At 37.7% G+C, this 14901-nt stretch overlaps 5 protein-coding genes across 5 annotated transcripts; 2 read left to right on the top strand and 3 right to left on the bottom strand.

Annotated features, from left to right (window-relative positions):
• Positions 1 to 652: 652 nt before the first annotated feature.
• On the bottom strand, positions 653 to 2326 carry LOC129764838 (cuticle protein 19-like). The gene is made up of 2 exons (XM_055764360.1): positions 2318 to 2326; positions 653 to 961 (listed from the first exon to the last, which is right to left on the bottom strand). Exons 1-2 carry the CDS (start codon positions 2324 to 2326, stop codon positions 653 to 655), a joined length of 318 nt encoding a protein of 105 aa, XP_055620335.1.
• A 2383-nt stretch (positions 2327 to 4709) lies between these two features.
• On the bottom strand, positions 4710 to 5133 carry LOC129768837 (cuticle protein 19-like). Its single transcript, XM_055770758.1, has 2 exons — positions 5079 to 5133; positions 4710 to 5018 (listed from the first exon to the last, which is right to left on the bottom strand). Exons 1-2 carry the CDS (start codon positions 5121 to 5123, stop codon positions 4710 to 4712), a joined length of 354 nt encoding a protein of 117 aa, XP_055626733.1. The 5' UTR covers positions 5124 to 5133.
• A 458-nt stretch (positions 5134 to 5591) lies between these two features.
• Positions 5592 to 8034, top strand: LOC129766769 (uncharacterized). The gene is made up of 4 exons (XM_055767367.1): positions 5592 to 5635; positions 5696 to 6001; positions 7528 to 7717; positions 7781 to 8034. Exons 1-4 carry the CDS (start codon positions 5627 to 5629, stop codon positions 8032 to 8034), a joined length of 759 nt encoding a protein of 252 aa, XP_055623342.1. The 5' UTR covers positions 5592 to 5626.
• Positions 8035 to 11564: 3530 nt separating this feature from the next.
• On the bottom strand, positions 11565 to 12077 carry LOC129769497 (cuticle protein 19-like). Its single transcript, XM_055771803.1, has 2 exons — positions 12039 to 12077; positions 11565 to 11978 (listed from the first exon to the last, which is right to left on the bottom strand). The coding sequence occupies exons 1-2, from the start codon at positions 12045 to 12047 to the stop codon at positions 11670 to 11672; spliced, it is 318 nt and encodes a 105-aa protein (XP_055627778.1). The 5' UTR covers positions 12048 to 12077; the 3' UTR covers positions 11565 to 11669.
• Positions 12078 to 12539: 462 nt separating this feature from the next.
• LOC129769496 (cuticle protein 19-like) lies at positions 12540 to 12964 on the top strand. The gene is made up of 2 exons (XM_055771802.1): positions 12540 to 12595; positions 12656 to 12964. The coding sequence occupies exons 1-2, from the start codon at positions 12551 to 12553 to the stop codon at positions 12962 to 12964; spliced, it is 354 nt and encodes a 117-aa protein (XP_055627777.1). The 5' UTR covers positions 12540 to 12550.
• Positions 12965 to 14901: the final 1937 nt, after the last annotated feature.

Here is a 14901-nt window from a genome sequence, read left to right as displayed (position 1 = left end):
TGTGGAACACGGTATCGTTTTACTTCAGAACACGGTATCCGAAATTTGCTGGATTCATTCTTGGTTTCAAAAGATGAGCAATTCGCGATGAAATTCGTGAATTTCCAGGAAGATGGGGAAAAGTGGTGATTAGCGATGGTCAATGCTTTGAATAAGGTATTTATACATTTCATTATTGTAATGAATGTGTTTTTCAAGCAATAAAGGAACATGAGAGCTACTAATTTCCCATTCATTTGTGTAGATCGCAAGACGTTTCCCTAACACATGGTTGGCTGCGACTGCGGCGTCTTTTGTTCAAAAATATTCGAAATTAAAGAATTAAAATTTATGTATGTTGACTTATACAAAGCGACTAGATGCAATCCACATGTTTATGCTAAAGAAGTATCCACCCATGGATTTTACCGTGTCCAGTAGTGAAACAAGATGGCGAGGAGGTGACATCTAGTAGTCGACTGTTCATTGTATTTTAAAAGATGTGTAACAGTTTGATTCGTATTCGGTTCAGATGGCAAATACAATTTTCATCACATCAAATTATGAATTCAGCAACAACGATTTTTCCAAGCAATGATTAGTATGACTTTTCTCTTTGAGTAATTTTGTTTATTCAATAACTCTGATAAAAATTTCGGGCACGGTATCAATTTTAATAGTACTGATGAATGTTATCATAACTTTCTCCTTGATGGGGATGGTGAGCATGTCCCTTGCGCTGAACATGAGGTTGGAATCCACCCTTATGATCTGAGATATAGTCGACAATTCGATGTGTTCCATCAGTCTCGTCCAGAGTGTATTGTCCCTTCACATAGTCCCCATCACGATGCTCCCATTGACTCTTGTGATCATGGGTATGGGAATCCTTAACTCCATATTCGGACTTGTACTTAGGATAACTGTGATAATCCTCGTAAGCCGAAGCCACCACTAAGGAACACGCAACGAACGCAAAAATCTGTTGGCACATAAAGGGTGTGTCACATCAAATTGCATCACGGAAAAAACGCTGTAGAAATTTAATTTTTAGGAATTATATCTTCAGCTTATAATCAGATAATCAGATAAGAGTGTATAGATCACGTTGGCCATGCTTCACTGTCAATTTTTCGTAAATTTGGAAAAATGTCGTCGAACGAAAAAGAGCGTCGTGAATTAATCCTGTGCACTCATTTCGAGAATCCGGAGTTGTCACATCGGGACATCGGTAAGATGCTGGGAATCGTCCAATCCACGGTCAGCAGAGTACTAAAACTATACTTCGAGGACCTAACCATCGACCGGAAGGTGAAGAACGGCAAAAATGGATGCTCCGTCAGTGAAAAAGATCACAAGCGCGTAGTTAAGCAGTTTAGACGTGATCCTAGAAGTTCGGTCCGGGATGTCGCCAATAAGCTGAATTTGTCAAGTTCATTCGTCCAGCGGACCAAACAGCGGGAGGGCCTGCGTACATACAAGGTTCAGAAGGCTTCTAACCGCGACGAAAGGCAAAACATGGTGGAGAAGACGCGAGCCCGGAAGCTGTACACCGAAATGCTGACGAAGCCGCATTGCCTGGTAATGGACGACGAAACCTACGTCAAAGCGGACTTTCGTCAGCTGCCGGGCCTGTTGTTCTTCTCCGCAGAGGACAAATTCAGCGTTCCGGAGGAGATTCGCAAGCAGAAACTATCCAAGTTTGCCAAAAAGTACATGGTGTGGCAAGCTATCTGCTCTTGCGGAAAGCGGAGCGCCCCCTTCGTGATGACCGGCACGGTAAACGGGCACCTTAAGGAGTGTCTACAGAAGCGCTTACTACCACTATTGAAGCAGCACGAGAGCCCGACCATCTTCTGGCCGGATCTCGCTTCGTGCCACTATTCAAAGGACGTGTTGGAGTGGTACGAAGCCAACGGGGTCACCTTCGTGCCAAAGGAAATTAACCCGCCCAACGCGCCGGAGCTTCGCCCAATAGAGAAATATTGAGCGATTATGAAGCAGGCCCTCCGGAAGAACCCAAAAGTTGTGAAATCGGAGGCAGACTTCAAGAAAAAATGGATTTCTGTTCAAAAAAAACTACAACCTGACGTTGTACAGAACCTTATGGACGGGTTAAAAAGGAAGGTGCGAGCATACGGGCTTGGGCTCGAAGTATGAATAAAAAGAAAATGCCAAAAGTTGTTTAATAGTTTTTATTTTACTGTCTAAAATTTTCAAAAGGATCGGTCTACTGGGCGAATTTCTACAGCGTTTTTTCCGTGATGCAATTTGATGTGACATACCCTTTAATAAAGAGGGAACAAATCGTTTACACTTTGCTCCGGTTCAAATTTACCTTGAACATTTTTGTAGTGACGTAGTAATTTTGATCCGCAAACAGTGGTAAGCAAATGCTGTTCCGAGATCGATATCAGTTCAGTTTCAGTGTTCTATCCGAAAACATCCTTTTCAATCAAAAATGTTTAAGGTTTGTTACGGAAAAAATTGCTTCGATAGAAGCATACAATCTAAACATTCCTTTTGCAGATTATAGCTGTTGCGGTTTGTCTTGCTGTGGTAGTTTCGGCTTACGATGATTATCATAGTTATCCTAAGTACAAATTCTAATATGGGGTGAAGGATTCCCATACACACGATCACAAGGATCAATGGGAGCATCGTGATGGAGACCATGTGAAGGGACAATACAGTCTGGATGAGGCCGATGGAACTCATCGAATTGTCGACTATATCTCAGATCATAAGGGTGGATTCCAACCTCACGTTCAGCGCAAGGGACATGCTCCCCATCACGGAGAAAGCTATGCTAACATCCATCAGCACTATTGAAACTGATCTCATGCACGAAATTTTGATCTGAATCATGGAATGAATAAACAAAACTATTTGAAACATAAGTCTAGTAATGGTGTTCATTATTACTAAGAGATTCCAACCTGAGAGCAACCGGAATCCCACTCGACCAACTTCTATCTGAATGAAACATTACATATACTCTCGGTATAAAAGCTGAATTTCCTACACAGATGGTTGGATTATATTAATTCAGAGTATTTTAGGATAAATTTAATAAAACAAAAATGATCCGGAAACGTTTTGGTGTTGGTATAGGAAAAATATAGGGAGTGGTATCCAGGATACAGCCACTGTTTTCGAAAAAAAAAAATTGAACAGAATGAACATTACATGTCTGATTTAGATCGCAAATTTAAGCGTATCCAGTAATGTTTTTGTGTCAATTTTTGCTAATCATTGTCATCTTCAAAGCGAAATAAATATGCAATATTCCCTTGCACAATTCCCCCCTTTTAATGACCAAATTCCCCACTAGGGGGAAATTCGATTTTTTTAATTTTTCGATTTTCAAAAAGCTCAAACTTTGACCTCTTTGCACAGCTCTCCTTAAGGGGGTATTCTAGTGTAGGGACACGAATTTCAGACGTTTTTTCGAGCTCCGCAAAAATTAAACAAAGAATATTTTTAGTATCCATTAAATCATTATTTGTTCATCTATCTTTTAACAATAAAACAAAAATTGAACGGAGAAAAAATATTCATAACTTTAATAGTTAAGAGCTGATGAAGTGAGAGGGTTCAAAAAAAAGTTGTGCCATGGCGTACACGATTCCAGCCCTTCTGGTTATTTGAAAAAAAAATCGAACAGATTCTGAATCAGTGAAGATGTCGCTATCGCATGAACATCGGACAAGTCAAAAATATGTTTTTTTTTCGCAAAATGACGGCCGTTTGAAAAACAAAATGCAGTAAAAAAAAGTTTTTTCTTAGGTTTCCCGATTTTTAAAAATAGTAATTTTTTTAGAAATATTATACTATTTTCATGCGATAGAGATATGCCTGCAAATTGTATCCATATAATTTCGACATTATTCGGTTTAGTAGAACTTGAGATATCGTGTACGCCAGTTTGAAAAAACTAGTTTTGAGAAAAACGAGTTCGAAGTTCATTGTTGTGGCCGTAACATGTTAGATACCGCATCACTAAAATGGCTCCAACTCGGTAAATAATAGGATTTTCGATTAATTCTTTCTAGAGTGCCTAAACTACAGAAATATGAAGGTATTTTTTTAAATTTTTTTTCGCTCACGAACGAATCGCCCGATTTCAGCTGTCTGTTTAGTGTTTAGGTGTTAAGGCAAACGAACGAGCGAGACCATTTTTCAGTTCGTCTGCAATTACAACTAAATGGATTTCCGAACGGACTCTGGCTTATATACAGATTGGTGTGATTTCAACAGCTTGTCTTCAAAGTTATTCGTATGCTATTGATCATTGATTGATTATCATTTCATTGAGCCGGAAGAGAATTATTAACGTTTAAAAGAGGAATAGATTCCTGCTCGGAAAAACCAAATCATCCGTTCAGCTGGCGAAGAGGTATTAACGTTCATAACCTTGCACTCCAAGTGTAACAATCTCGTTTTCGAAACTTTGAACTTACTCTCCGGTACAGAAATCAAAGACTTAGTCCTACGTCAATAAAACGGTTGCATGTACATATATCTGGTAGATGCAGTGCCTGTAATTTGTGTCTCAAGCCAATGGTGAAGGAAGATGTTAGTTAATAGTATTGGCATTACATCACATCATAAATTCACTTAATAGTAATGAGTCAAATTAATAAATTCATGTTTTGCATGGCTCTCTTCTAAGAATAATTTGTATTTATTCTATTACTCTGATAAAAACTCCAAGCATCGAATCAATCTCAGTAGTACTGATGAATGTTTGCGTAACTCTCGCCATGATGAGGGTGATGAGCATGTCCCTTGCGCTCAACGTGAGGTTGGAATCCACCCTTATGATCTGAGATATAGTCAACAATACGATGTGTTCCATCGGCCTCATCCAGGGTATATTGTCCCTTCACATGATCTCCATCACGATGTTCCCATTGACTCTTATGATCGTGGGTATGGGAATCCTTGACCCCATATTCGAACTTGTACTTAGGATAACTGTGATAATCTTCGTAAGCCGAAGCCAGAACTAAGGAACAAGCGACAAGTACGATAATCTGTTGAAGTATAATTAAGAGTGAATAAATCGTTTGCACTTTGCTTCTGTTTAAAGTTACCTTGAACATTGTTTTAGTGGCGAAGTTGTTATGATTCGAAAACATTAGTAAATCAACGCTGTTCTGGTACTGATATGAGTTTGATGTTGATTCAAAATATTTATACTGAATGGCAGTTACATTCGCCGTTAACATGTACCTTGCTACTTAGCAATTTTTACTAATTTACTCCTAGTCAGGTGCCACACAGAATGATTGGAAGTACTTTTCCCAATACTAACCTTGCTGTTCTTTGCGCTGGGCGGTTTAAGTTTCACGGTTCATTTGGTCAACGATTGGGCTATAAGTGAATAAGTAATATCACCATCCCCGATCGATCAATGCTAATCAATGAAACCGCTAGCTCATGAGTGTAACCGGACAATTATTGCATGACAAACGACCGAAGGAATTTTTTCTTTGGCTGTGTGGTCATACTTTTATAAAAATCGAAAGCACCCTTCGCAGGGTGCATGTTAAATTGTTTTGCTTTGTATAAATATCCTACCGCTGCTTTAGCTCCATATCAGTTCAGTTTTAGTTTTCCATCTTAACAGATTCTGTGCAAAATGATTAAGGTTTGTTAGGAGCAAAAATTGATTCGACAAAAATAAACATTCAGATCTTTCCTTTTACAGACAATAGTGTTTGTTGTTTGCCTCGCTGTGGCGGTGGCAGCTTTCGAAGATTATCATAGCCATCCCAAGTATAAGTTCGAGTATGGCGTCAAAGATTCTCATACCCACGATCATAAGAGTCAATGGGAGCACCGTGATGGGGATCATGTGAAGGGACAATACACACTGGATGAGGCCGATGGAACGCATCGTATTGTTGATTATACTTCAGATCATAAGGGCGGATTCCAACCTCACGTCGAACGCAAGGGACATGCTCATCATCCACACCACGGAGAAAGTTATGCCAACATTCATCAGTACTACTAGATTTGAAACGGCTATATGAACTTAGGGTGTACTAATTCGTCACGTGTATTGTTGGAAAAAAATTAAAATAAAACAAAGAGCTAAATTAGAACAATAATGATGAGATACGATGGAAAATGTATATGTCATTCTGTGGTTTCTATTAAGTTATAGCTGCCTCTGGAAAGGAAAAAATGGGTGAATTATATCTATGATATAACCGCAAGGTTGACTTGGAACTACTTTAGCTAAGCAATCATTTGTTTGTATTGATTAAATTTTGGATTGAATGAAACAGCTCCCGAATTCAATTGAATTTAATATATTTACTTTGTGAGATTGCACAAATGCCATGTGAGGTCAATTCATGCATTGTGATAGATTATTTTCTTCGTAACAAGTAAATTTAATAACAGTCCTTTTATGTTTAGTATGATGCCTAGGACAAAATATGTGAACGGAAGAATTATCAAACGATTATTTTATTCTACATTTCCCTCTGAAGTTTGCATTTCTCAAGTGTACGTACTTCTCGAACCGCGAATTTGCTTGATTTGATGAACTTCAGGCACTCCATCTCGATTTTGCCATATATTTCGAACGCATATTGTTTAATCACTAGGCGTTATCACAGCAAATGGTTATCAACATTTTGCCTAATCATCAAATGGTATGCGTCGAAATTCAGTGAGCAAATTTACTTTTCAGGATTGTTACGAAAATCGTAATCATTTTTCTCAAAATCCATCTTATTTTAAATTTGAGAGACAGTATTTCTGGAGTGAACAAGTTATGATTCGTTCCAAAAGTTTCATCAAAGTTTAAGTTTAAAAGTTTCAAAAATCTCAAAATGGCCATGGAGTTATTTTTTTCAGTTGCGTTTCGAAGGCAGACATTGCGTTCAACTGATTCCGGTAATCCAATCGATGTTCCACACGTTTATTGTTTTCCATTTTGATTGACGAATTTCAATGTAACCAATTCTCTCTCGCGTATTTCTTCGGTCTAGTGAAAGCGGAAGAACAAAAGTGTCTGAAGGATACATTTTTATGTACTCAATCGATCACAATGACATTGAAATTTGATTCATTCTGTCTTCTTATATGGTACGCGGAAATGAATGAAAGAGAATCAGAAAGTGTCAAATATTATTTTCACTTTCGAAACAGGATGATATAAAAGCAGCATCCGATATGCGTAGTAGAATCAAACACAAGCCATAATCTGAAAAAGCAGTTTAAAAACCGCAGCGGCGATTCTTACTCGTGTAACAAAATGTTGAAAGTAAGTTCAACATTTATAATCTGTGATAAAAGTTTATTTGAAAATTGATTTTTTAGTTTGTTTCAGTGCTCGCGTTCCTGTTGGTGATCATTGAAGCTACGCGGAATACTTATCCCGTCGTAGTTCAGCTTGCGCATCCAAATACAGTGCACAAGGATCCCGTATATGCAATCAAAACCCTTCATAAAAATCAAGTCAACAAACAACCCCAAAATCAAAATATAGTTGTTTTCCACAACTCAAATACCCATCAAACGCAGAGCGGTCTCGTGCACAGTACCCCAATCAAACAGATTAATATATATGATGCAGCAACTCACGGAGGGTATGCTAAGAACTATAAAGATTACTACGCTTACCCCAAATATGACTTCAAGTACGGTGTGGATAATCCTCACACTGGAGATCATAAGAAACAGTGGGAAACCCGCGATGGTGATGTTGTGAAAGGTTCGGTATTATATACGAGTATTAATTTATCTTCAACTAAAAGAACTTTTTTTTCCTATCCAGGAGGATATTCGCTGAAAGAAGCTGACGGTACGATTCGCGTTGTAGAATATACAGCAGATAAGCACAGGGGATTCAACGCTGTGGTTAAGAAAATCGGTCAGGCTCATCACCACTCACTGGGTTATAATCCGGTTTATAACCATATCTCAAGGCATCAAACTGGCGCACATATCCAGCAACATCATTATAGTAATCAAAACTATTACCTTGGAAATCCCTCGTCGAATTATCACAGCAAAGGAGCAACTAGCTAATCAAAAATCCGGCAGCAACACTGAACGAATTACAATTGTAGTATGGTTCGAAGTAATATTACTAAAATAAATTTGTTAAAATATTAACATACAATTTGAACATAGATATTTTTGTAATGTTTGGATCGCTCGTAGATCCGTTCCGTAGGACTACGAAGTTATTTTATCTATTCCTCTCTTTTCTTTACATATTATGAAATTTTCGAAATAAACTAGATACGCGACTTTTTCGCGTGATTGTTTCATACGATTTTTGATAGGCGATTTGAATGAATAATGAGATTTGTTATATGAGAAGTATTTTGTATGGAACCAAGATATGACATGACGTATCCAACTATAACCCCAAAATATGGATATTTTTGCGATTAGCTAGATCAGCGGATGATGGGTTAAATTTTTACCTAAATAATAAAATACTTTTTTAAACGATTTGTTCAAAATTAAACGATTTCTGCACGGGCGTATCAATTGCGTGAAAAAGAATCATGTGTAACTCTTTAGTAGAAGGTTTTAATGGTGTGGAAAGAATCATGTTTTTGTAGAATCAACTGAAGATTGTTAAAATTGTACTCTAGTCTAGATATTTGAAAAAAAAATTTACAAAAACATAATCTCCATATTTCTGAAGCTTAGGCATTTAAGGATATATCCTAGAAAGGACTTTTCGAAAATCCTATTATTCACCGAGCCAAAGCCATTTTAGTGATGTGGTATCTATCCTGGTACGGCCATTACAATGAACTTCAAACGCGTTTTTCTCGAAACAAGTTTTTTCAAACAGGTGTACACGATATCTCAAGTTCTACTGAACCGATTTATGTCGAATTGATATGAACACAATCTACATGCATCTCTCTATCGCATGAACCAATAAAAAAATGATATTTTTTATTTCTACTTTTTTTAAATGGGGAGAAGTGAAAAAAAATTTAAACCGCTTTTTTTTCTTCAAACGGCCGCCATTTTGTCAAAAAGATGTTTTTGACTTGTTCGAAGTTCATGCGATAGCGGCATCTTTATTGATTCAGAATCTGTACGATTTTTTTGCTTCAGATAACCAGAAGGGTTGGAATCGTGTACGCCATTGCAGAACTTTTTTTCAATCCTCTCACTTCAGCTCTTAACTATTCTAGTTATGAATATTTGTTCTCCGTTAAAGATAGATGAACATATAATGATATAATGGATGGTAAAAATACTCTTTGTTTTATTTTTACGGAGTTCGAAAAAATGTCTGAAATTCATGTTTCTACACTAGAATACCCCCTCAAGCCACAATTCATTCTTTATTTCATGAGTATAAAACGACAAGCACGAAACTAATGAGTAAGCATCGCAAGCGTTAAGTTTATTCTTGGTGTTATACAATCATATACCGGAATTTGTAATTTTAAATCTTCGTGCTGAATATTTTTCAATATTTTTAAGTTGGTCAGTTGTCTTAATGTAAATTTTGAATGCGATCTGCGTCATTAAGAAGAAGTAAAATATTTTCTCTGCTCTGCTTTTTTCGATATGGATAATGTTTGGTGGTCTAACTGAACAATGGAAGAACAGAAGGAACATTCTAACGCCTAGAAATGGCTACTGTGTAATGTACAATGAATAGATATTCTAAAATATGTAACATGTAAACGAATAAAATCCGGCTCTGTTACAGCTAAAATGCTAATGAGCCTAAATAAATAAACAAATGGGATAATAAAAAATCTATTAGTTAAAGATATTGTGTGAAATTTTGTGTTGCAAACAAAATTTCATGTGCCGAAACGTTTAAAATGTTGCAGAATACACTTGGTGACTCAATTATGTCGAAAACACGGATGTATGAACTCAATATTACAAAAATATCTATTTTCAAATTGTATATTAATATTTCAACAAATTTATTTTAGTAATATTACTTCGAACCATACTACAATTGTAATTCGTTCAGTTTTGCTGCCAGATTTTTGAATAGCTAGTTGCTCCTTTGCTGTGATAATTCGACGAGGGATTTCCAAGGTAATAGTTTTGATTACTATAATGATGTTGCTGGATATGTGCGCCAGTTTGATGCCTTGAGATATGGTTATAAACCGGATTATAACCCAGTGAGTGGTGATGAGCCTGACCGATTTTCTTAACCACAGCGTTGAATCCCCTGTGCTTATCTGCTGTATATTCTACAACGCGAATCGTACCGTCAGCTTCTTTCAACGAATATCCTCCTGGATAGGAAAAAAAGTTCTTTTAGTTGAAGATAAATTAATACTCGTATATAATACCGAACCTTTCACAACATCACCATCGCGGGTTTCCCACTGTTTCTTATGATCTCCAGTGTGAGGATTATCCACACCGTACTTGAAGTCATATTTGGGGTAAGCGTAGTAATCTTTATAGTTCTTAGCATACCCTCCGTGAGTTGCTGCATCATATATATTAATCTGTTTGATTGGGGTACTGTGCACGAGACCGCTCTGCGTTTGATGGGTATTTGAGTTGTGGAAAACAACTTTATTTTGATTTTGGGGTTGTTTGTTGACTTGATTTATATGGTAGGTTTTAATTGCATATACGGAATCCTTGTGCACTGTATTCGGATGCGCAAGCTGAACTACGACGGGATAAGTATCCCGCGTAGCTTCAATGGTCACCAACAGGAACGCGAGCACTGAAACAAACTAAAAAATCAATTTTCAAATAAACTTTTATCACAGATTATAAACGCTGAACTTACTTCCAACATTTTGTTACACGAGTTAGTGTTGCCGCTGCGGTTTTTAAACTGCTTTTTCAGATTATGGCTTGTGTTTGATACTGCTTCGTATATCGGATGCTGCTTTTATATCACCCTGTTTCGAAAGTGAAAATAATATTTGACACTTTCTGATTCTCTTTCATTCATTTCCGCTTCAATAGCGTACCATATAAGAAGACAGAATGAATCAAATTTCAATGTCATTGTGATCGATTGAGTACATAAAAATGTATCCTTCAGACAATTTTGTTCTTCCGCTTTCACTAGCCCGGAGAAATACGCGAGAGAGAATTTTGTTAAATTGGTTACATTGAAGTTCGTCAATCAAAATGGAAAACAATAAACGTGTGGAACATCGATTGGATTACCGGAATCAGTTGAACGCAATGTCTGCCTTCGAAACACAACTGAAAAAAATAACTCCATGGCCATTTTGAGATTTTTGAAACTTTTAAACTGAAACTTTTGTTACGAATCATAACTTGTTCACTCCAGAAATACTGTCTCTCATATTTAAACTAAGATGGATTTTCCCGAAAAGTAAATTTTCCTTATCAAACAGTTCCAAAAAGTTGCAATTTTTGGATTTCCGTTTATTAATAAGTTCTTCTGATTCTAGACTAAATTGCGAGCTGTATTCTTCGCTCTATAGGGTAACTCTACCGAATCGGCGCTCCACAAACTTCCATGCCAACACGATATGTTAAAACACACGAGGATTTTTTTCCAGAGGCAGCTATAACTTAGTAGAAACCACAGAATGGCATATACATTTTCCATCGTATCGCATCATTATTGTTCAAATTTAGCTTTTTGTTTTATTTTAATTTTTTTCCAACAATACACGTGATGAATTAGTACACCCTAAGTTCATATAGCCGTTTCAAATCTAGTAGTACTGATGAATGTTGGCATAACTTTCTCCGTGGTGTGGATGATGAGCATGTCCCTTGCGTTCGACGTGAGGTTGGAATCCGCCCTTATGATCTGAAGTATAATCAACAATACGATGCGTTCCATCGGCCTCATCCAGTGTGTATTGTCCCTTCACATGATCCCCATCACGGTGCTCCCATTGACTCTTATGATCGTGGGTATGAGAATCTTTGACGCCATACTCGAACTTATACTTGGGATGGCTATGATAATCTTCGAAAGCTGCCACCGCCACAGCGAGGCAAACAACAAACACTATTGTCTGTGAAAGGAAAGATCTGAATGTTTATTTTTGTAGAATAAATTTTTGCTCCTAACAAACCTTAATCATTTTGTACAGGATCTGTTAAGATGGAAAACTAAAACAGAACTGATATGGAGCTAATGCAGCGGTAGGATATTTATACAAAGCAAAACAATTTAACATGCACCCTGCGAAGGGTGCTTTCGATTTTTATAAAAGTATGACCACACCGCCAGAGAAAAAATTACTTCGGTCGTTTGTCATGCAATAATTGTCCGGTTACACTCATGAGCTAGCGGTTTCATTGATTAGCATTGATCGATCGGGGATGGTGATATGACTTATTCACTTATAGCCAAATCGTTGACCAAATGAACCGTGAAACTCAAACCGCCCAACGCAAAGAACAGCAAGGTTAGTATTGGGAAAAGTACTTCCAATCATTCTGTTTGGCACCTGACGAGGAGTAAATTAGTTAAAATAGCTAAGTAGCAAGGTGCATGTTAACGGCGAATGTAACTGCCGTTTAGTATAAATATTTTGAATCAACATTAAACTCACATCAGTATAGGAACAGCGTTGATTCACTAATGTTTGCGAATCATAACAACTTCGCCACTAAAACAATGTTTAAGGTAACTTTAAACAGAAGCAAAGTGCAAACGATTTATTCACTCATAATTATATTTCAACAGATTATCGTACTTGTCTCTTGTTTCTTAGTTCTGGCTTCGGCTTACGAAGATTATCACAGTTATCCTAAGTACAAGTTCGAATATGGGGTCAAGGATTCCCATACCCACGATCATAAGAGTCAATGGGAACATCGTGATGGAGATCATGTGAAGGGACAATATACCCTGGATGAGGCCGATGGAACACATCGTATTGTTGACTATATCTCAGATCATAAGGGTGGATTCCAACCTCACGTTGAGCGCAAGGGACATGCTCATCATCCTCATCATGGCGAGAGTTACGCTAACATCCATCAGTACTACTGAAATTGATTCGATGTCTGAAGTTTTTATCAGAGCAATAGAATAAACACTAATTATTATTGGAAGAGAGCCATGCAAAACATGATTTTTTGAATTCGACTCATTACTATTAAGTGAATTTCTGATGTGATGTATGACAATTTTCACAATTTTCTACACCATTGTTTCGAGACACAAATAACATGCAATGCATCTACCAGCTATATGCACATGAAACCGTTTTTGACGTAGGACTGCTCCTTTCATTTCTGTGCCGGGGTGTAAAAAATTTCGAAAACGAGAGCGTTACGCTTGGAGTGCACGGTTTTGGACATTAATACCACTTCGTCAGCTAAACGGATGATTTGGTATTCCCGGGAAGGAATCGATTCCTCTTTTGAGCGTTAATAGTTCTTTTCCGGCTTAATGAAGTGGTGTGGTGTTCATTTTATTCGAACGATAAAACGTTATATGTTTTTTTATCCCTTTTTGTTTATTTTAGGCTCATTAGCATTTTAGCTGTAACAGAGCCGAATTTTAATCGTGTACATGTCACATGTTTATGATATCTATAATTAGCACATTACACAGTTGCCATTTTTCGGCGTTAGAGTATTCCCTTCTACACCATTGCATATGGTACACATTTACACAGTAGCCATTTAGGCGTAAGAGTTTTCCTTCTGTTCTTCCATTATAACTGGATAATGGAAGAACAGAAGGAAAACTCTTAACAACTTCCGGACAGCGAAGACAGTTAATTGATCATTGTTGAGTTATTTATAGAACAACAGCCCGATGTGTCTTGCAGAGCAGAGCAGTTGTATGAATGAATCGATCTTATTTCGACCGTGGGTCGATCACCATCGCTGATGATTGTTGCGTGGACTTAGTTATTCTGTAACAACACAAAGATGGTCAATGAGGGCCCTGAGTTTTGAACTCACGGTCGATCGCTTTCTAAGCGAACGCGCAACCAATGTGGCTACGGCGACCCCCAACGTTATATGTTTGCTAGTTATTGAACCGACAAATTGTTTCGATAGCATAAAAATTACTTTGAAATCAGACTATTGTCGGTGCCTGTCCGGAAATACATTTAGTTGTAATTATAATGGGACAGGGTGACAGGGTGACAGGGAATGACGACGGGTGTTAAGAACCATCTTCGGCAGTGTACAGGAGAACGGCGTATGTCGGCGAAGGATGAACCACGAGCTCACGCAACTCACCGGCGAACCCAGTATCCAGAAAGTGATCAAAGCTGGAAGGATACGCTGGACAGGACATGTGGCAATATTGTCTGACAATAATCCTGCAAAAATGGTGTTCATCGGGAATCCGGCTGGTACGAGACGACGACGAGCGCAACGAGCAAGGTGGTTAGCCCAAGTGGAGCGTGACATGGTGAGCACGGGGTGCCCGCGGAATTGGAGAGAGATAGCCACGAACCGAGTTAGTGGGAGAAAAATTGTGAATCATGTTGTAAAGACGTTAAACCAAAATAAATAAATAAAACAGGAAGTGGGTTATATCTATGGTATAACCGCAAGGGTGACGTAGGACTATCGTTGATTTAGAGATCATTTGTTTGAAGTTTAATCTAAATCCATTCTGAATGATTGAATAAATGAATATTTGGGGGACTTCGAAAACAAGAGCGTTACGTTGGAGGCACAAGGTTTTATGCATCCAATATAGGATACGAAAAACCTTGTTCTGAAGAATAATCTTCAGAAGCTTTCCTGCTAACTGTACTTGATTGACAAATCACAAACCCAAATGTATTATATGGATATTTTATGGATAGAAAACATTAAAATAAACTCTTTCGCTTGAATGTAATTTTCAATTCCAAGGGGAACTGGCAGATTATTTTCAGTAACGATTAGATATTTCCACATTTTCCTCGATACTGGAAGCCTACCAGTGGTTAATGCTAATTCGATAACCATCTGTTA

This window comes from Toxorhynchites rutilus, chromosome 2, assembly GCF_029784135.1.
Source record: "Toxorhynchites rutilus septentrionalis strain SRP chromosome 2, ASM2978413v1, whole genome shotgun sequence".
NCBI classification, from domain to species: domain Eukaryota; kingdom Metazoa; phylum Arthropoda; class Insecta; order Diptera; family Culicidae; genus Toxorhynchites; species Toxorhynchites rutilus.
Note: the sequence above shows the minus strand (reverse complement) of the source record. Positions and strands in the feature narration are given on the sequence as shown.